This window comes from Falco punctatus (genome assembly GCF_963210335.1).
Source record: "Falco punctatus genome assembly, chromosome: 8".
Lineage (NCBI taxonomy): Eukaryota > Metazoa > Chordata > Aves > Falconiformes > Falconidae > Falco > Falco punctatus.
Window position 1 is genome coordinate 7,387,540 of NC_137588.1, and position 19,582 is coordinate 7,407,121.

Genomic DNA, 19,582 nt, shown 5'->3' on the forward strand with positions numbered 1-19,582 from the left:
CAAAGGGTGTTGGGGGTCTGGTATCAGGTCTCATCCAGGTGGGAGCAAAGGGTTTCTCTCCCCTTGCCCTCAGCCCAGGGGGCATATCACCCCTAGACAAGTCCTTGATGAAGCAGAGATGAGGGGGTGGAGTATCGGTTCCCAAATAACATCTATTTTCCTCCCCATATGGGTGACTGCCCCAGCTCCAGCTTGGGCTTTTCCAGGGCTTTTTTCCTCTCCTGAAAGAAGAGGTAGCTCAGTTTTGCCCACCGGGGGCCGAGAGGTGCTCAGAGATGAAGGACCAGCGAAATACCCCTGCTAGCAATGTCCCTGGCACCCTTCTGGGACACGTAGGTGCATGGAGTCCCAGATGCAGCTGATTAATCCTAAGGCTGCTGAAACCTCTGCCCCTAAACCGATCAAAGGAGGACATCCTACTTTCCTTACTCTCCGCACACAGGATTTTATTCCAAGCATCCAAGCAGTCAGTTAGGACATCCAAATGTAGATGTTCAGGGAGAAACGTAAGCGCTGTTTTCCTTGATCCCGTGTCCCCTCCCGGTGCCCTCAGCTGCACCAGTGGGACGCAGCACTCGCAGTGTGAAAATGACGTCTGTCATCTCAGCAAATCGCAGGAACAAAGGCAGAGAGCTCGCTTCTTTTGTCTCTGCCTGTTCAAGTCAGGCAGATGTTTTGTTCCTCCTGCCAAATTTCATGGACTGGAGGGGAGGAAGTGACAGGCAGAGTTAGGGCTGCAACGCAAGCATCGCACAAAAGGAATGATTTTTTAGTGAAAATTCCAGCCCAACCTACCAGAAACCCTTTGTGCTTGCTTTCCTTTAACCTGCAAGGCTGTACTTGGCCTGTGTGAGTTTGCAGAGGACATTTCCAGGCAGTTTCACACAGAGAAGATTCCTCTTTATCTGGCCAAAATCGGTAAGCTGTGGCATTCTGCCCCAGGATGCTGGAAAGGCTGAAAGCTTGTAAAGCTTCCTAGCAGAGGAAAAAAAAAAAGAAAACACACCAAAAATTCTAATACACATCCGCCCTGGTCTTGTGCTCCTCCAGCTGCCACCACTCCTGGCTGCTTATAGACACGATGCTGGGCTACGTGGGTTTTGGGCTGCCTCGGTAAGGCTGTTTTCATATCAACTCCTTTAGAGGAAGGTTTTGTTCTTCCTCAGTTTGTGGCTGTTTTAGTGTTTCCCGGGGCTGGGGCTGTTAAAGTCAGCTTTAAGCTGGTCCTTCAAGGACTTTGCTCGGCCTGAGGAGGCATCTGAGGTCATGAAATGGAGCTGAGCTGCTGTGCTGCAGATGAATGGATTATTTTTCACTCCTGCATTAGGAGCTCTGTGGATTCAGTCATTTCTCTGCTATGATGCTGCTTTTATTCATCCCTCTGTCCCTTCCTCCATCCCTTCCTCCACACATCCTTCCATCCTCCATCTACCCAGGAGCTCCTGGAGACATCTCTGAGCCACAAGACCTCCCTGGCCCTTGCCCCAAGAGCCTGCAGGTTCAAATGGGCAGGAGCAAGCAGGGATGGGTGGAGGGCCCTGACCCTCTCAGCACAGGGCTGAATACCAGCAGGTGAGACAAAGCACAGAAAAATACCCAGGTGAGGGTGTCTCCAGAAACCACTCAAGAAACTGGTAGCAGATGTGTAAATTGAGCACTTAGAGGGATAATCTGGTGTGAAATATTCAGTACCTGTCTCTCTCCCATTATTCCCCTGTGACCCTTTGCTCTCCCCCATTAACCCTTTCGGTGGGGGTACCTAGCTGTATCACACTGCTTCTGCAGCCCCACAGAATAAAACGCTGCCTTTCCCAGGAAGAAGGAGACCCATTAAATCTGCAATGCTCTTTTTCCTCAGAGTTAATGTTCAAAAGGCTCCTATGGGACTCACAGGCTATTCAGCCCTTAATGATCCTTCATTACCTGCCCTCCTTATCCAGCAAACAGGCTGGAAGGTCCTTGGAAAGGAAAAGAGTGGATGAAGGCAGGAAGGAAAATGGCACAAGAAAAGGATGCTGACCGCGGCAGGCAGGCGCGGGTGCACTGACCCCAGAAAGCCTCCCCAAGGGTTTTTCCCCACTGTCAGGGCTTGCAAACAGGTATGAGACTTCCCTACACCGTATTAGCCAGTACTGCCTCTCTCACACGGGCCCAGGAAAGCTGCCGCTGGGGCAGAGCTCATCCATGAAACCCTGGCAGAAGAGGGGAGCAGCCACCCTAAGCCATCTGGAGATGCCAGTCGTGTGCCTTGTCCCACCATCAGCTAGCTGAGAGGTGGCTGCTGCAGTTCTGGCTCTCAACGCAGCCTTCGGGCTCTTCCTGTACCCCAGGCATTAGTCACGGGCATGCTATTAATTAGCCTCGGTGATCCCTAATAACAGGGGCAGCCCTAATTACAGTCCTTGCCTGTTAACTTGGTTTGGGCTGGTCTCTGCTTTTAACACAGGAAGAAAAAGGAGCAGACTAAGGCAAGCGATGCTATTAAGAAGAAAGGGGCGGGGGAGGGAAAGAGGATCCTGCATGCTCCAGGAGTTGGGATGCTCTCTGCAAACAAATTTCCCCCACCTCTAAGTCACCAGATTTGCCAGAAACCGCTGCAGCTGCAAAAGCTGCTGCTCCAAGGTTTTTCTTTGCCTGGGTGATAAAGGGCTAATTGGATGCAGATTAAAAAGTCACTATTGTAGATAATCCGTGAGCGGGCCGTGGAAGCGCAGGAAGCATCCCTCCATTGTCTTGGGGCAGGGCACCGGTGGATGTGTGCAGGCTGCAGCCCTTTGTGTTTCACCAAAAAAAAAAAAATAATGAAAAAAGATACTTTGAAGCACAAGATGAGCTGGGGGAAGGGAGATGGGATGCAGGGTGGGGGTTTGGGAAGAAATAATTGCCATGTCTGAAAACAGTTACTATGGCAGCAACAGTCTTCTTGCTGCTGGAGCGAAATGTTGGGGACCAGCGAGCAGTCCCTTTGTCAGATACTCACAGACACACATTTAGATGCTAATGCTGGCTTTAACCTTGGCTGCTTAACCTTGATATGATGGAATGGTGTGTAGGGGAGAGAAAAAGCTGGGGGGGGAGTTTACGGAAAAGATGGGTTTCCTCTCCCTGAATTTGCCACTGAATGGAGTTGGCAGACTCCTCTCAGCCGCGATTAACACTTATTTCTGCACTTAATATTCAGTGGAGGTCTTAACAGCTTATTTATGGATAGCTGGCATTAGCTGCAGCATAATTCACCACTACAACGTTCCTGTTTATCTCCGTCCCCTTGGGATTGTCTGATGTAAGGCTGTTTTTTAGAACATCCCCCAGGTTTGATCAGCCTGTCTATCTAATCTCACCTTTATTTATAACTCACAGTCAATGCTGGGGTGAAAAAAGGAAGGGCTCTGAGGAAGGAAGTCTCTCCTTTGGACTTCGGCTGTTGAGGGGAAAGAAATGTTGGTAGCCTGTTTAGAAAAGGAAGCCTTTTGACTTGAGGCTCAAAGCTGTCTTCAGCAGCGGGGATGAAGGAGGAGAGAGGGAGAGGGTTAGAAGTGATGGAAGGGAGAGGGGGAATTCCCCAAGGAATTCTGCCTGGCCCCAACACCGAGGGCTGAAACAGCACCTCCTTCACCCCATGGGAGCATGAGCAAGTAAATTCCTAAAGCACAAACCTATTGCACAAAGATTAGCCACTAATTCTGGGGGCAGCCAGGGTTGCACTGGCCTTGGGATTATCCTTCCCAGCAGTGTTTAAGAAAGCTTTTGCTGGAGCAATTCAGGCAGGAGAGATAGCAGTGCCAGATCTGCTGGTGACACCACTCACAGATATGACCCTGTTCTTCTACTTCTGGCATATTTTTTTTATTTTAATGCTCCGGCTCTGGGAGTCAGATGATCACTCACGGCTTTCTCTGCTTGCTCTCCGAAGCTCATTACCTTCATGTGGTCGTGGAGAAAATCCTGAACCCACACCAGCTCAAAGGCCAGCTGATCAGGATAACCCCAGCGCGCAAAACATTTTCAGTTTCCAGCCCGTACAATGCTTGTGTCTCATTTTTTGAACGGCTGTGCGGAGCGCGGCAGCGATGCCGCCTCACACGTGCCAAGGAACGTTTCTCCCAGCTGCATGCTGGCAGGGACCAAGCTCCCTGCACTTTTCACGCTGTCACCACATGGTGTTTTCCATCAGAACTGTGCCCATTGTTACCTACGGAGACCGTCACAGTGAGCTGCCTGTATTTTTAATGATGGCATGTGTTAGCAGGTAGTCTTATCTCCATGCAAAGCTGCAACACGCATCCTGGGGATGAAATATGAATATGAGAAATGATCCCACTCCAGCCTGACAATCCTCACTGCACACTGCGTGGTGAAAGCATCTTAAATTAAAAGCAGTATCTGTCTTCTGCAGTACACTTCTTTCTCTGGGGCTTTCTAGTTAAGCTGTCAGATACAGTTGATATTTATTTTACAAATGCTGTAAAAGAGGGGGTGGGTAATATTGTAGGAACAACCCTGCTGCTGCTCTTTGGTTTGGGAGCAATGCCAGAAATAAATGCGACGGCAAAGAGTGTGGCAGGCCTTCCCCAGAGCACGCGGTGGGGGTGGCGTCCCTGTCCCCACGCTGGCCTGAAAGGGGCTTCCAGGAGTAGCTGGACCAGCAGCTACATGGCTTGGGGCACTGAGCTGGGCCCTGGGGACCTCGGGGGCTTTAACATGGGTTGAGGGCATTCACCACATTTACCAAGTATGAGATGCAAAAGGCATTAAGAACAGGGAGGAACGTTAGTGCCCCCCCCGCCCTGGGCTCAGCGCAGGTTTTTCCCCTCCTGGCCTCTCTCTACTTTGGGAGACTGTGACAGCCCTGGAGGGATGCAGATGCCACATGTCCCCAGCCCTGAGGGATGCAGATGCCCCACGTCCCCAGCCCTGAGGGATGCAGATGCCCCACGTCCCAGCACGACGCTGGGTGGTGGTGGCTGCTGAGCTTGCAGGGTCAGTGCAAGCTCTGCCTTTCCAGGAGGAGAGCATCGCTCTCCTGCTTTCCAGGCTCAGCTCGTCGCTGGCACCATCCCACAGAGCTGTGCCTGCACCACTTTGCAGCCCCCCCCCCCCCCCGGGTTCCCTTAGCCCGGGATTATCCAGGGTGCAGCAGCAGGTCCCGCCTGGCGCTTCAGTGCAATGGGCGCTGCCTTCGCTTGCTTACTATTTTTAGGGGGGTTTAATGATTTCTGTGGCCGTAGGGGATACCCAAGCTGTAACCAGAGGCAGGTTCTGTGGGGGATCTTGCTCCCAGGGGACCCCCACGCCCGCGCCGGGGCTGTCCCTGGGCCACGGAGTACAGCAGGCCATGGCGGTGCGGGCGGGAGCGGGGACTGCCAGGTGGTGTGGGCAGGGATGGGACAGGCAGGGGAAGGGACAGGCAAGTGGTGGTACGGGCGGGGGCAGTGCGGGCAGGGGCAGTGCGGGCAGGGGAAGGTGCAGGCAGGGCCAGGCTGAGGAAGGTGCGGACAGGTGGCAGTACGGGCCGGGAAGGTGCGGGTCGGGTAAAGTGCGGGCAGGGGAAGGTGCGGGGAAGGTGCGGGCAAGGGGCAGTGCGGCTCGGGGAAGGTGCGGGCCGGAGAGCGGGGCGGGCAGGGGAAGGTGCGGGCCGGGCGGGGGCGGGGCCGGGGAGCGGGGCGGGCCGGGCGGGGGCGGGGAGCGGTGCGGGCAGGGGAAGGTGCGGGCCGGGCGGGGGCGGGGCCGGGGCCGGGGAAGGCGGCGGCGCGGCCCCTCCTCCCGGGCGGGGCGGTGCCCGCCAGTCCGCGCGCGCTGCTGCCGCGTGGAGCCACGGTGCCCGCCGCTGCTGTTGTCCCTGCCCTGCCCGCTGCCCCTGCCCGCTGCCCCTGCCCGCTGCCGCCCGCTCCGCGCCCAGCCCGGCTCGCCCCGAGCCGTGCCGCTGCGGGCCGGCGGTGCGGGGATGGGCGCGGGGCTGTGAGTGCGGCGTGAGCCGTGGCCATGGGGAACATCTCCTCCAACATCTCCGCCTTCCAGTCCCTCCATATCGTCATGCTGGGCCTGGACTCGGCGGGGAAGACCACGGTGCTCTACCGGCTGAAGTTCAACGAGTTTGTCAACACCGTGCCCACCATCGGCTTCAACACGGAGAAGATCCGGCTGAGCAACGGGACGGCCAAGGGCATCAGCTGCCACTTTTGGGACGTGGGTGGTCAGGAGAAGCTGCGCCCGCTCTGGAAGTCCTACAGCCGCTGCACCGATGGCATCATATACGTGGTGGACTCAGTGGACGTGGACCGGCTGGAGGAGGCCAAAACAGAGCTGCACAAGGTGACCAAGTTCGCCGAGAACCAGGGCACCCCGCTGCTGGTCATCGCCAACAAGCAGGACCTGCCCAAGTCCCTGCCGGTGGCCGAGATCGAGAAGCAGCTGGCCCTCCACGAGCTGACCCCTTCCACCACCTACCACATCCAGCCCGCCTGCGCCATCATCGGCGAGGGGCTCACGGAGGGCATGGACAAGCTCTACGAGATGATCTTGAAGCGGAGGAAGTCCCTCAAGCAGAAGAAGAAGCGGTAGAAGCCCCGCAGAGGCGGGGAGGGATGGGGGAGCAGACAAAGGAACCGAGGGGGAGAGAGAACCAAAGCGATTCTTTTCGGTTTAATTGTTAATGGTTTTTTTTTTTGTTTCCTCTTTTTTTTTTTTTTTTTTTTTCCTTCTTTCCAAATGAAAAGACAATAGTGGCGATAACAAAGCCGCTCCTGCCAGCCAAGCCCGGAGCCCGGCTGCGGGCAGAGCCGGGCCCCCCTCGCCCCCTCACCGCGCCGGGCTGGGGGCAGCGCCGGGGCCGAGACACCCCACCCCCCCCTCCGTCCTTCGGGACCACCGAGCTTTTGTGTGCCGGGGGCGAACAGGGCAGGACCCTGTTGAAGTGCATTTGAGAGAAGCCCAGCGTGCTTCTGGATCTTTAACGTGTGCATTTTGGGGGTGGGGGTGGGGGGGGTAGCAGGGATGCGGTGGGGAGGGGTGATGCCGAGGGGTGGTGAAGGCAGCGCCCGGGCTTGGCAAGGTCAGCAGCGAGGGTGCTTCCAGCTGCGCCCCGATGCCTGCCTGCATCCCTCCCCCGCGTTTGTTGGTGGGAATGGGTGTTGAAAGTGGTGGGAAGGGGGGGCTTGGACCAGCACGAAAAGTCTGGGGAGGTATGTGGGTGATGGGTAAGGAGACACCCCACCACCCCCAGCTGGCATTTTAGGGCACGGATGGGTGCAGAGAAAGGGCAGGCAGCCTTCAGCGGAGGGCGGGTGTAGGGCTGCGGCTCCCGGGGTGCTTCACAGCTGCTGACTGGTGCTGGGCTTTAAGCTGTTTGCTTAAAAAAAAAAAAAAAAAAAAAGAAGAGGGAAAAAAAAAAAGATAAAAAAGGCAAAGGTTTTGGGTGAAAGCTGCTGGAAGCACTGGGGGATTGTCCAGGAGTCCCCAAGGCTCAGCTGTGTCATCTTCTGAAGCAAAGCCCCGCTCGGGTCTGTATTGCGCCCGGGCAGAGGCACGCTCAGGGGGGCTGCTCTGCTCCAGCTGGGGTGATCCAAACTCGGGGTTAGTTAATCAAAACAAACAAAAAGCGGTCCTGGTCACCGCACTGCTCCGCGGTCGGTGCAGAGGTCAGGGCAGCGCTTGCTGAACGCAGGTCTGAGGGGGTCGTGACAGGGCAGGATGGGCACAGGGGTCATGGCAGGGCGGGATGGAGGCAGGGGTCATGGCAGGGCGGGATGCACGCACGGCTGCTGGCACTGCCCGCTGGGATGGCCAGAGCTGGCAAAATCTCTGCTGGTAAGGGACTCGGCGGTGCCGGGAAGATGGCAGGGTGTGAAGAGACATGGCGGGGGGAGGGTGGGGAAGATAGGGGGAGTGTTAGTTTTTATAAAGATATAAACCCGATTCAAAGCAGAGAGCCCCTTGCTGCCCGCAGTAGCCATGTGGGCTGCCTCTGCCTGCTGAGCGCGCGGGGCAGGGTCACGCCTCGCTGCATCCTTCTGCGAGTGAACGTTTTGGTACCTGTATGGGACTGGGGACCAAAAGCCATTTGCTGTTGGTGTTTTGGCCGGGGACGCAGCTCTCTGGAGGAGAAAACCAGGGTCTTGGCTTTCCACATTGCCCACACAGCAGAAGCAGGCAGCCCTCGGGGGCCAAATATCCCGAGTTTTGAGCCATGCAGTCTGGCAGGATTTTCTGGTGATTTTACACCAGCCTTCCTGTTCAAACCCCCCTTCCGAGAGCAGCCAAGGAGAAACCACCAAGCAGACAAAAGAAAAATGCCCTTCGGGCTTCAGGGAGTTGATTCTCCCCTTGCAGCGATGATGAGTGCAGCACCTTCCAAATAGCGGTTCTTTTTGTTAGGAAACCGATGTTGCAGCCAAGTAGTATGTCTCTTCTTGCGGGATTTGGGTTCCCAACGCAAGTCCTGACTTGAGCGCTGAGTGGGCTGGTCCCATCAGTTCAGGTGGCTCTGTTCCCGCTTCCTTGGGTTTTCTTTGCTTTGTCTTCACCTCCAACACTTTGGTACTTGGTGTCAAGAGAGGAAAAAAAAATTATTTATTTTTGATGCTACAGAAGCCACATGCATTAACCCTTTTTGGGGAGCAACCTGTTTTAGCGGCGAAATACAAAGCTACTCTTTTTTCCCTACCAGCTCAAAAGCGATCAGGTTTTAAAAACAACACGTGCAGGCTATTAGTTGTGGGTTTTGCCTCCTTGCTGTCAAGACATAGGTCTTGGTTTAGCAAATGCTGGCATGGAAAGCCTGGTGGCATGCATTTAGGGAGCTTGGTTTTTCCTGGGAGTTTGTAACGTTCAGCTCAGCTGAGCATCCTCTTGGAGGAATGGCTGGTGTTCGACAGAGCACGTTAAGTGTGTGCTGAACTGGCAGCACACGCTTGAAGGTTCAGCTGAGCCAGGTGGGATGCCGTGGCAGTGCCGTTCCCACCAACTCTGCTTTCTGCAATAATTAAAAAGACTTTTCCAATTAGTAGCTAATGGCTTCCGTGGTATTTCTGTAATGTTTCACAACCGTATGCTGATTTTTCCTGTATGAAGATGTGCATCGCCTACCGTGGGCTAGAAGAAGAGGTGCCTCAGCAAAACAGCAGTTGAGGGAAACTACCTGGGTTGTTGCTTTGAAAACAAGCTGGGCTTTTTGCAAGGTTGTGTGTCTTTTCTAAGTAAGTTTGAATGACCTTTTTTTTTTTTTTTTTTTAAGCAGCTGTCATGAGGTACCAGTCTCATTTTCCCGGGTACCTTTGCAGTGTTCCCATCAGTGTTGGATATCCTGCTGCCTGTGTCCTGCCCTTGCCATTGTCCATCAGTCTCTGTTTCTCCTGTCTTTTCTTTTTTTAAAAGATGCAGACATAATGCTGTGAACTGAAATAAATTATTTATACAATGAAAGGGCCTGATAAAAAAAAAAAGTGTTCTTCTGCTTATTTCTCAATATCAATGCTGCGTTTTACAGTTGGTTCTTGTTGCATGCAATGAAGGAGGTTGCTCCTGCCTCCTGAGAGAGAGGAAACGTGGGCACAGGGACGGAGAATTGACCTGCTCAGCATCACTCTGCACCCAGCAGCACGCTGGCACGCCTCTGTCGCATGGCAGCCCTCTGCAGCGTGTCGCTCCAGGACGTGGGGGACATGGATAATTTTGCAGTTAATGAAATCTGAGCTCTTTTGCAGGTCACTTAATTTCTCTGCACCTCTGCTGCTGTCCGGGAAAGGGGAAAATACTGTTTGTTGTGGGTATTTTCTTCCCTCGCCTCTATTTGAAATCTGTGTGAAGGAGGCGATCGCCCTGTGCACGGCATTTAGCAGGGGGAGCAAGAGAAAGTTTTGGTTTTGCTCGGTGTGGCTTTTTTGAAATGTGTGGCCTCAGGCAAGCCGATGCAGTGGCAGAGAGCCAGGTCTGCAGGGGTTAAAGCACCAGGCGGGCAGTTTGGAACAGGATGCTGCAGAGCTGGAGGCTGCTTCTGCTCCTGGGTGGCTGCTGACACAGGAAACACAGGGTGACACTTCAGAGAGGAGAGCTGGGTGGTAAATGACTTTTTCTTTCTTTTTGAAAATGATGACATGGCAACCAGAGAGGAAATGATGAGCCCAGTTCATGCGAGTGCGATTTGGCAGGGCTCGTGAGCACTTCCACCTCCAGGTTTGCACCTTGCTTCCCAGGTGCCCCCCTTGGTTTCCAGGATACCCAGCGCCCAGGTGAGAGGACATGCTCTGCTTTGCAGGACCAGGGCCGTGGGGCTCTAAAGGGCAGCGGGACCTCAAAATGAACCTAAAGGCTTATCCAATGATGCAGTTACTGTGCTCGTATCGAGGCTGTTGGTGCATGCCGAGATCACTGGGAGCTGAGCTGGATGGTGATCAGTGGCATTCAAGGACTGAGTTGCTGAGTGCTCAGCTGCCTCGTGACTGCGTGGAGAGCCTCTGAAAAGTGCAGTTCCCCTTGAGCTCCTTCCTTGCACAGAGCATGCCATCTCTGCCGCACGGGTGGCATGTTGGGCAGCATCGTCTGGTCCAGCGCTCTTGAAGGTGCCCATGAGCATTGCTTCCTTTGTGCCTCTGGCTGTGTTTGCCAGGCATGCTGGACATCACATGTTTCTCCTGGCCTGCGTTTCACGGATCTGAAAGCCCAGGAGCACATGCTGCAGTGCCTGCACTCTCCTTAGCATGAAGGGATTCGTCCTCACTGGTCCCACCTGACAGGAGCCAACTTACGGGGGTTTTCCTGCTGGCATGGAGTTGTGCACACTGGTGTGTCCCTGTATAGGCTTATCTGTGTCCCAGGGAGCCTGGACTCGGGTCTCTTGGGCACACAGGGTGACTTGCTGTGTCCCACATGGAGCTGGGGGGCTTTCCTCCTCCTGATTAATGGGGGGATCCATCCCTGTCCCTGTGAAGGAGGAAGAGAAACAGCCAGAAGGGTTTGGGCTGTAGGTTTTGAGAGACTGTGACTCAGTGTGTGACTGTGCAACTGGATCTCCCCCCCCGCCCCCAGCCCTGTGAGCAGGGGGGTCGCAGCTGGGTTGCCTCAGTTGATTTTACTGCCAAAGCCACTGGCTTGTGGGAAGGGGTGGGAGGCGTTGTGGCCTCTTGCAAGCAAAGCTCCTTGCGACTCAGCTGCAAGGACGGACATCCTCCTTCAAGCCACACAGCCTCTCCTCCTGGCCGGAGAGTGCTTTTGTCAGCAGGGGTTTTGTGTGTTTCGGCCAGTTGTCATGAAAACATTGCACAAGGAGCTCGCTGACCTTGCGGTGCCCTGGAGCAGCATGCTGGCTGTGATTTATGCTGCTGGACTATCTCCCCAGCAGGCAGTTCAGCAAAACAGTGAGTGACGCTGGAGCCGTGTCTGGGGATCCTTGTGGCATGTGGAGCCCGGGCCATGAGGCAGTGCCCGAGGACGGTCCCTGCATGGGACCAGCCGGGAGAAAAAGCAGTCGGGCTGTCGGCTGTGTCAGATCTCTGTAAGCGTGGGCTAGGAGCAGGTGAGAAGAACCTGCAACCTTTCAAATGGCAGAAAAAGCAAGAAGAGAATGGACCAGAGCTGAGGTCCAACCAGGAGCAGCAGGAGATGGGATTGGGAAAGAAATAAGCAGAGATGAGCTACCAGTGTGTCCTGCACTGCTGCTCTGCAGGTCCCTGACGTAGCCTTTCTGAAGGCCACCGAGGGAGGGCTGCTGAGCGAGCCACGCTTGCTCTCATGGACAAGGGTGCTTCAGACGCCCCTCCAGTGGCTTGGCATGTCTCACGTGTTCTTACACATAGCTTCATGACGTGTCCTTCACCCCAAGAACTCTGCGGCCCCTCTTCTGCAGGTTCTCCCTCTGCCTTGCCTCTTGGTGCCTCAGCTACACAGGTCCTTCTCCCTCTCCTTTCCCTGGTTTGCCTTGTTAAGCTAAATCCCTCTGCTTTATTTCAAATGGGATTTGCCTCCTAAGCAAGTATCTTTAAAAGGATCATCTTGGTTAATAGAATTTGCAAGGCACTGAATCCTTGAAGCATGGTGTAATACAAAGAGCACTATTTCTTTGCATAGCACGGGGTACTCCTGGTCAAAGTTTTGGTGAGGATAACCATAAACTATAAACCATTAGAAGAAGAAAAAAAAAAAAGAATCTCTTGCTGATTCAGACTTGGACCCTGTTTGCTTTGTTTTCATTCAGTCGGCTCCATTCCAGAGCTTCTTCAATGTGAATTACCCCCAATCACATGTACTTTTTGTCTGAGCAGTAAAAGGCCGCTGCTGTGAGTCAGGTCTGCAGGGCACCAGGTACTTTAGACACATAACATGCAAAAAAAGCCAGTAGCTTGCCTAGTAGAGTGAAATTGAGACATTTCAGTGCAAGCATGTTCGTATTGAGGGTAGTTCATGAAGACTGGGGAATATGGAGAGCCCAACCTGGGAATATTTGCTCTAATAAACCATTCTGTTTATTTCAGCTTAGCTTGTGTTTGCTTCCCTCAGATATTTGAGTGAGATTTAAGGGAGGAAAGCTTTCAAAAAAGAGCACCTTTCCAGCAACTACATTAAAATACTGGTGGAAGGTGAGTGATGAAGCCTATAAATCCCCCAGGTGTTTGCACTGAGCTGTAGCCAGCCAACAGGTGACTAGAAATAATCCCATGTGCCTAACGACCCTCTTATCCTCCCTCCCTGACAGCCTTGACTAATGGCATCTTATGGCTCACAAAAATGCTGCAGCCTGAGGTGAGTTTGTGAGAAGAGCTGCTAAACCCATGGCTGTGGGGTGCTGGGGAAGAGGGATGACAGCCTGCTTGGCAGACACGGGAATGGGAGGCAGAGATCCATCTCACCCAGCTCTTCATCAACCCACGGATTATAGTAGTATTATTATTGTTATTTATTATTTTTTTTTTATTACTTTGGCCTCATGATACCCCAATTTTGCAGCTGGAGCGGACTACTGTCAGCTTACAAAGCTGGTTGTGATCCCTTGGTGCTGGAGCATTCCCAAAAGTTGGTGTCTGCAGAGATGAGCAAACACAAAGCTCCTGATCCCACCTGACATTGCTTTCAAGTCTGTATTTGGCTTCTGGAAAGAGAACAGAACACCAAGGTGGGTCTCAATGCAGTTTTTCAGTCTCTGCCACTGGCTCCTTGCCTAACCCTGGTCACACCACTTTATACGCCCCCAGGCTTCTTTTCCATGAGTGTAAAAGAAGGTTGCCAGCATTTTTCTTACTCCACAGGCTAAAAAAAAAAATAAATTATTGGTGGTGTTGTGATACTTGGGTCCTTGTGTTGTGATACTTGGGTATGACTAAAGAGGCTAAACCTGCAGGATTGTTCCTCACATGGTGGGGAAAGGGGCTGAATGGTGCTTGGGGTGGGGGGAGGTTGCTGCAGGTCTGGGCGGTCCTGCTTGCACTGTGGACAGAAGAGCAACTTCAGGGCTGAGTGCCTCGGTTCAGCAGCCAGCAGCTCCATGCCACGCTGACTTTGTTTTATGAGCTCTGGCTCTCTGAAACCCTCCAGCCGTATCCTCCAAGTTATGCCTGCAAGAGGGAAGCTGATAACCCCTTTTAAAGCCCCGACCCCATACCTGTGGGCTCCTCTGCAGCTGCAGGGACGGTACTGAAGTCCTGCAGGCAGAGGCGATGGCGCAGAGGCTCCTGTCACCAGCGCAGCACCGTGCCAGCAGTGGACAGGCCGTGTCTCCAGGGCTGGAGGCAGCTCAGGGCTCCACAGATCCACCCACGCAGAGGTGAAAGACCAGGGTGGCAATGGGAAATGGCAACACAGGGCAATTGTTGTGCTGGTTAATGTTTAAATAGCTCTCGGAAAACCCCCTCCCTTGCCACTCTGCTCTCTAACAAGGGGGCCCTTTCAACTCTTTGGCAACTTCCCCATCCTTTGGCATCTGCTGCCTGTTTAAAATGTCCAAAGGCCGGAGGGGGAAAGGCAATGCTGCAGCTTTCCAATGTTTTCTTGCCCACCACATCCTCCCAGGATGGACCAGGCTCCTCCCCAGCCAGCTTTAGAAACCACCTGGTTACTTAGAAGGAGGGATCTCTTAGAGCTGATTGGTGCCAAGATGATGATGGGTTGTGGGGGAAAAAAAACCCCAAAAAATAGCAACCCACCACCCATACGCAGTTCTTGGACCACGTGCTCGGTTGTTCCCCATCCAACCTAGCTAGTGACAGCCACGTCTCCAGGAGAAATGGCCTTTAGGATTCCCCTTGCAACTGCACAGGTCTGGCCAAGTGGTAGCACCTGGTGGTCCCAGAGAGGTGGGGAGACCCTGCTGACACCGCCTCACAAACCTCAGCCCAGCCCTGGGACCTGCTGCATTTCTTGTAGGACTTCCAGGAGCCCCGGTGCATCTCAGACCAGACTGGGAATGGGGCAAGGATGGTTTAAAATCCCCTGCCAGTTTTGCCTGCAGCTCCTGGCACCACAGCCAGCCGCCTTCCCACTCAGCCCAGCCTCTCCTAAAGTGCCGCCCATCTTCATCTTTTCATCACCAGGGTGTGATGCAGAGTCTCAAGGTGATTTGTCCCTCATCAGCTGAAAAACCTCATGCAGGACAAATAACCCATCTGGGCCCCCCTCCTCCTTCCCCTGCCAACCCCCTGTAAAATTCGATTAGAGCAAAGCAGGGTGGGGGGTTAAAACTATTTATTAAACCTCAGCATCAGCATTTCTTTTCAGCCTGGCTGCTCCGTGTCCCTGGTAACTGCTGGGGTGTAATGGGTGAAAAGCGAAGCGTGATTGCAGGCGGGGATGTCCTGGTGTGACAATGTGTTGGAAGGGAGCAGTGGAGCATGAGGATGCCATAAACCCATCAGGAGGTCACCCAAGGGGCTGGTTCGGAAAAACGAGCCCAGCTGGAGCTTTATCCCTGTGGCCTGAGGGTTTATAACCTCTGAGGGTGCTCTGAGCTGAGTAGAACCTGTACATTTAAAGGTCATTTAAAGGTAAAAATTAGCTTAGCTCCAGGTGAGGGACAGCCTGGGAGAAGAGGGCTTGGGGACCGTGGGCAACGTCCTCGTCCTCCACCTCCTCCCCACACCAGCCTTGCTGCGGGGCTGGAGCCCAGGTGCCTCTTGAGGCAGCAACTGCGCAGATGGACGCAGGCTGCTGCTCCCCACCCCTCTCCATGGGTTGCCAACACCAAGGCTTGATGTTTATCGTGCGGTTGCCCATGGGAGACTTGGGTGCCCAGTGCTCCTTTATTTTTAGCTAGATAACAGAGAGAGTGACGCAGAAAGATGGGAGGGAGAAGGAGGGGGCTGTGTCTGCTGAGACCACGGCAATGTTCAAGTTCCTTATCTGTAATTACTTGCAAATAAGTTCTGGGTATGTTTGGTTTTACATCTATATATATTTATTTATATATATTTATAGCCAATGCATGTTCTGGGTTTTTTATCTGTATCTATATCTGCATCTATCTGTAATGTATTGCACATGGGGAGAGTATACTGCAAATATTTTATTAGCTCTTGTATTACCAGGACCTCATTTTCCCCAGAGTTTCAGCCCTGGCAGGCAACCACGTACCAGTGTCCCCGCAGGGCTGGCGTGGCACCCCGAGCAGATGTTAGGAGAGAGAAGCGCTGGGCTGACTTCAAACACAAGCTGGAGTTAGAGCCTTGTCTTCACCAGCAGCTGAAGGACCTGTATGGCAGCTTATGAAAGCTGCTTGCCCCCGTGGTGGTCCGGCACATGCCTGATGGCACTGGGCACTGGGGTGGGGAGGGAGCCCCATTCCAGCACTGAGCTGCCTGGTTCTCTGCCAGCTTGTGGGACCGAGGTCTGGCATGGGGCTCACCGACCCCAACCCCTTCAAGAAGCCTCCTTGCCTACTGGCTGAGCCATGGCTCTGCCTGCCCTTCTTGAAGAGGATGTTTCTTCTGGTGATTGGAAACCTTTTATTTTCCAGCCCACAACTTTTCCCAGCTGCTTTGTGCCCATTGGCCCCTGTGCCAGTTATCCCTTAGCTGGAGCAGCTATCCTCGCTGCTGGGCACAGATGTGTTTATAGAGGCAATCACAGCAATCTGAGCCACCATCCCGTGGGACAGGGAAAACCCTCTCCATGTCCGCACTAAACTGGGTCCTATTTCTGTTCTGAAACCAGGGAGCGTGGTAGGGATATCAATAAGATAAGAAAGCCAGAGTATCCTCCAGGCTAGGGCTGAGAGTACATCAGAAAGCTGGAGGTGGCAGGGATGCTTTTGATGGGCTGGGCAGGGTGAGGTTTCTTTTGGAGGCTATTTGCCTGGGCAGATCAGGACAGACCCAAATTTCCACTAAGCCCTGAAGTGGGAGTGTTGTAGTAATGCTGCCCGCAGAGGCAGCACGAGGATGACCATCCAGACCCCACCATTGCCCGGTCCCAGGCAGGCTCAGCCCTGTAAGCTCATGTCTTGGTGATTAATAAACCAGGATGAGAGAGGCCCTGTGCAAAACACTGGCATCTATAACGAAGCTGCCTGGAAACCATCCAGTGCTCCTCCTTTGCCATCCAAAAACGAGAATTCATCAAAAATGAGCCATTTCATGGAAATGCTGATGGCAAAATGCCACTACGGGGGTGAAAAAGAAGCAAGCCGCAGTGACCTTGAGCATTTGGATGATGCTGAAACAACATTTCTGGAATGGATCATGTTTTGCTTTGAAATGGCTCTTTACTGGAAACTTTTTAAGGCGTGTTCTGTTGTTAAATGTATATAGCGAAGCCTACCTTGAAATCCAAGCAGGGCACAAGGGAAGCCTGTGCTGCACAGCGTCACTTCTCTCCCAGCACAGCACCTTGGCCTCCTCCCAGCAGGGTGATGCTCCCCGAAAACATCCCACCCCAACACACACGGGTCCTCTGGCTTCTCTGGGAGGCCCTTCCATCTTCTTCGTGCTGTGGCTTTTTTCTGGCTGGGTATCCAGGAGCCTCTGGTATCAGTAGCCTAGAAATCTCAGGAGACTCTTGGGAGCAGAAATGGGAGCAGAAGAGATCCTATCCCTTTCCCCCCTGCTCCTAACCTCCTGCCCTGTTGGAGCTTTTTTTTAAATGATGAAATGTGCAGAAAATTGTTGTGTTTCTAATGATCTGAAGTCCTTCAGTCAAGACAAGACTCAGCTTGCAAAGAATGTGAATAATTTATGTGTAGATAATAATGACAGAGGGAGTATGAGGAAAAAGGAGTTTGTCTTTCATTCCCCTCAGTGCTGCTCCTGAGGCTTTGCCCTACCCAGAATTCCTGATTAGCCCAGGTGGGCTCAGTGACGTGGGGATCTTCCACGTGGGGACTCCGCAAGCAGAGCCCTCCTTTTCGCTTTAATGCAATCCACTGTGGATGCAATTGCTGTATGAGCAGGGGGGAGACTTTTCTCCCCAAATTCACCCAAAACCTGTATTCTTCTGCATCTTCACATATCTGGGACCAGCTTTTCTCTGTGGGCTGGTCCCCAGAACAGCACAGAAATCCAGCTTCCAGCTCCAGCCTTGCAAATGCAGTGACTCACTCCCAAGAAACCTTGTTGTGCTGGCATAAGCCAGAAGCCCTGGCACTTTTCTTTTTTCTTTTTTCTTTTTTCTTTTTTCTTTTTTTTTTTTTTGAGAAGCCCTAGCAAGGGCAAATATGTAACTTGTGAAAAAGTATCATGGTGAAAGAACAGCTTCAATAAACAGATTTAATATATGAAACGTCAGGAGATTTTTGACTGCAGGAAAATGCCTGGGAGCCTTACGCTGTGTGGCGTGACTTTGAGAGGCAGATTCAGTTCTCACTTCTGTATAATGTCCTGCAATGCTTAAATGAGGCAAAGGCATAAAAATAATTGAAGGTCTACAGCTCAGCTACTCTTTACAGCAGGGGGAAATGTTGAAAAGGAAGGGGAAGGTGTTTGGAAGTGGGAAACAGAGACTCCAGTGCATCTCAGCTCTTGATGTGAGCTCCCAGGATACTGCTAAGGGCAGTTCATGAAAAGCTTAGTCCTGCTGGCAAAACACAGCTGAAGGCAAGGGGGACCAGCAGCAGTTAGAGCTGAAAAGGTAAATCTGCTTAAAAAGATGCCCTTTTTGGTGAGAGGAATGTTGGCAGCTTCAAGTCCGATTCAGAAAATAATGCAGGGAGATTTCTAAAAAGCTCAGACTTTTTTTTTTTTTTTTTCCCTTTCTCCATCTCAAAAGGGACTGATCTGTTTCTTTTCAAAGCAAAGAGGTTAAGCCCAAACCAGAATTCCTCACTCCATCCCCATGTTGCTTTTTTTTTTCTTGTCCTGTCTTGACTTTGCTGTTGATGGGGTCACTCAGAAAAACAAACCAACCCGCACAGAGGTTTTCTCTCCTCCCCATCCTCAACACCTGCCATTAGCAGAGGTGGGGATAGGATGGGGGTAAGGCTGGTTTACTGCCCCTCCTTGAAACCTCCCCTTCAGCCAAACCCCACATTAACGGGAAAAAAAAAAAAAAAAAAGTCTAAGGGTTATGTCTTGACTAAGTGAAATAGGACAGAAAGGGAGCTTTGCAAAGATGGTGCCTAGCTAAGCGGATCAAGTTGTTTCGTGCAGTTATGGGTTAAAACTAGTGGAAAGTCACATTCCGATTAAAAAAGACACCACTGTGTGAAAATAGGGTTGGTGTCACGCATGCACAGGTGGACACCTCTTCCCTCCTTCCTGGGGCACTGCTGGGGCAGAGCCGTGCTGTGCCTCGTCCATGCTGGTGGCAGTGGGGAGGTGTCCCCAGGGACATCCCTGGCGTACGGGCTGTGTGTGTGTGTGAGAGAGAGCGAGCAGAGCTGGCAGTGGTGCCCGGCTTACAGCCCAGCCAGGCTCTTTCCCCTCGCCTTCAGCCCTTGCTCGGGCAAGCTGGCGTAGGGCAGCTGGCAGCACAGGGCTGGGCAGGATGGGCATGGACAACACGCCTGTGGATAACATGCCTTTAATTACTATTAATTACTTAATCATGCTCTCCATGGCCCTGCTTAAGACAACCGCGTTAATTACTCACAAACAAGCTCTGGACACGTACAAGCTGTAACAGAGGCAGCAAGTCATTTGAATCTGGTCCCCCGCAGGTTTGGCCCCTTCTCGTCCTCCTTTTGACCTGCTACAGAAGATGCAGTTACCGGTGATTTGCTCCAGGGTTTCTGTGTTAGTTTTCCAGATGATTTTCGGGTTGCCCAAGGTCTTGCTCCAGGATGCCATCACCTCCTTGGTTACTATCCAGGCATGGAAGATCATTCCCAGCAGCTCAAGGTGGACATCTCAAGCTCTGCCTCTCGAGGCCAGGAGGGACAGAGGAGCCCCTTCCCTGCCCCATCATTTCTTTTGCAGCTCCGCCGAGGGATGGCTCTCCCAGTCATCAGGAAAAATGGGAAGCAAGAAGAGGGAGTGAAACCCCAGGATCCTTGCAGAGATCCTGCAGCAAAGTCCCCAAGCCAGGCTGGATGCAGCAAGTTCTGTGGGACAAGAAAGGTGTGGGACAGAGTGAAACATTCAGTTTTAAGCCTAGAGTGCTCAGACTAGGCCTAACGTCTTTGACAGAAGACAGCAAGTCTGAACTGTGGAAGAATTAAAAAGAAATCAAC

The 19,582-nt window shown here is 52.8% G+C and overlaps 1 protein-coding gene and 1 long non-coding RNA gene across 2 annotated transcripts in view; one reads left to right on the forward strand and one right to left on the reverse strand.

The window, feature by feature from the left end:
• The first annotated feature begins 5,789 nt into the window (after positions 1–5,789).
• ARL4C (ARF like GTPase 4C) lies at positions 5,790–9,004 on the forward strand. The gene has a single exon (XM_080399890.1). The coding sequence runs from the start codon at positions 5,983–5,985 to the stop codon at positions 6,559–6,561; it is 579 nt and encodes a 192-aa protein (XP_080256016.1). The 5' UTR covers positions 5,790–5,982; the 3' UTR covers positions 6,562–9,004.
• A 6,426-nt stretch (positions 9,005–15,430) lies between these two features.
• LOC308068746 overlaps positions 15,431–19,582 on the reverse strand; it is a 56,298-nt gene continuing 52,146 nt past the window's right edge. Inside the window, exon 8 of the long non-coding RNA XR_013930108.1 lies at positions 15,431–19,453. This is a non-coding gene — a long non-coding RNA (uncharacterized lncRNA). The remainder of the gene's footprint in view (positions 19,454–19,582) is intronic.

Bases quoted from the DNA above. Each gene is read 5' to 3' on its own strand.
- ARL4C (XM_080399890.1), top strand. From the start codon at position 5,983: ATGGGGAACATCTCCTCCAACATCTCCGCCTTCCAGTCCCTCCATATC.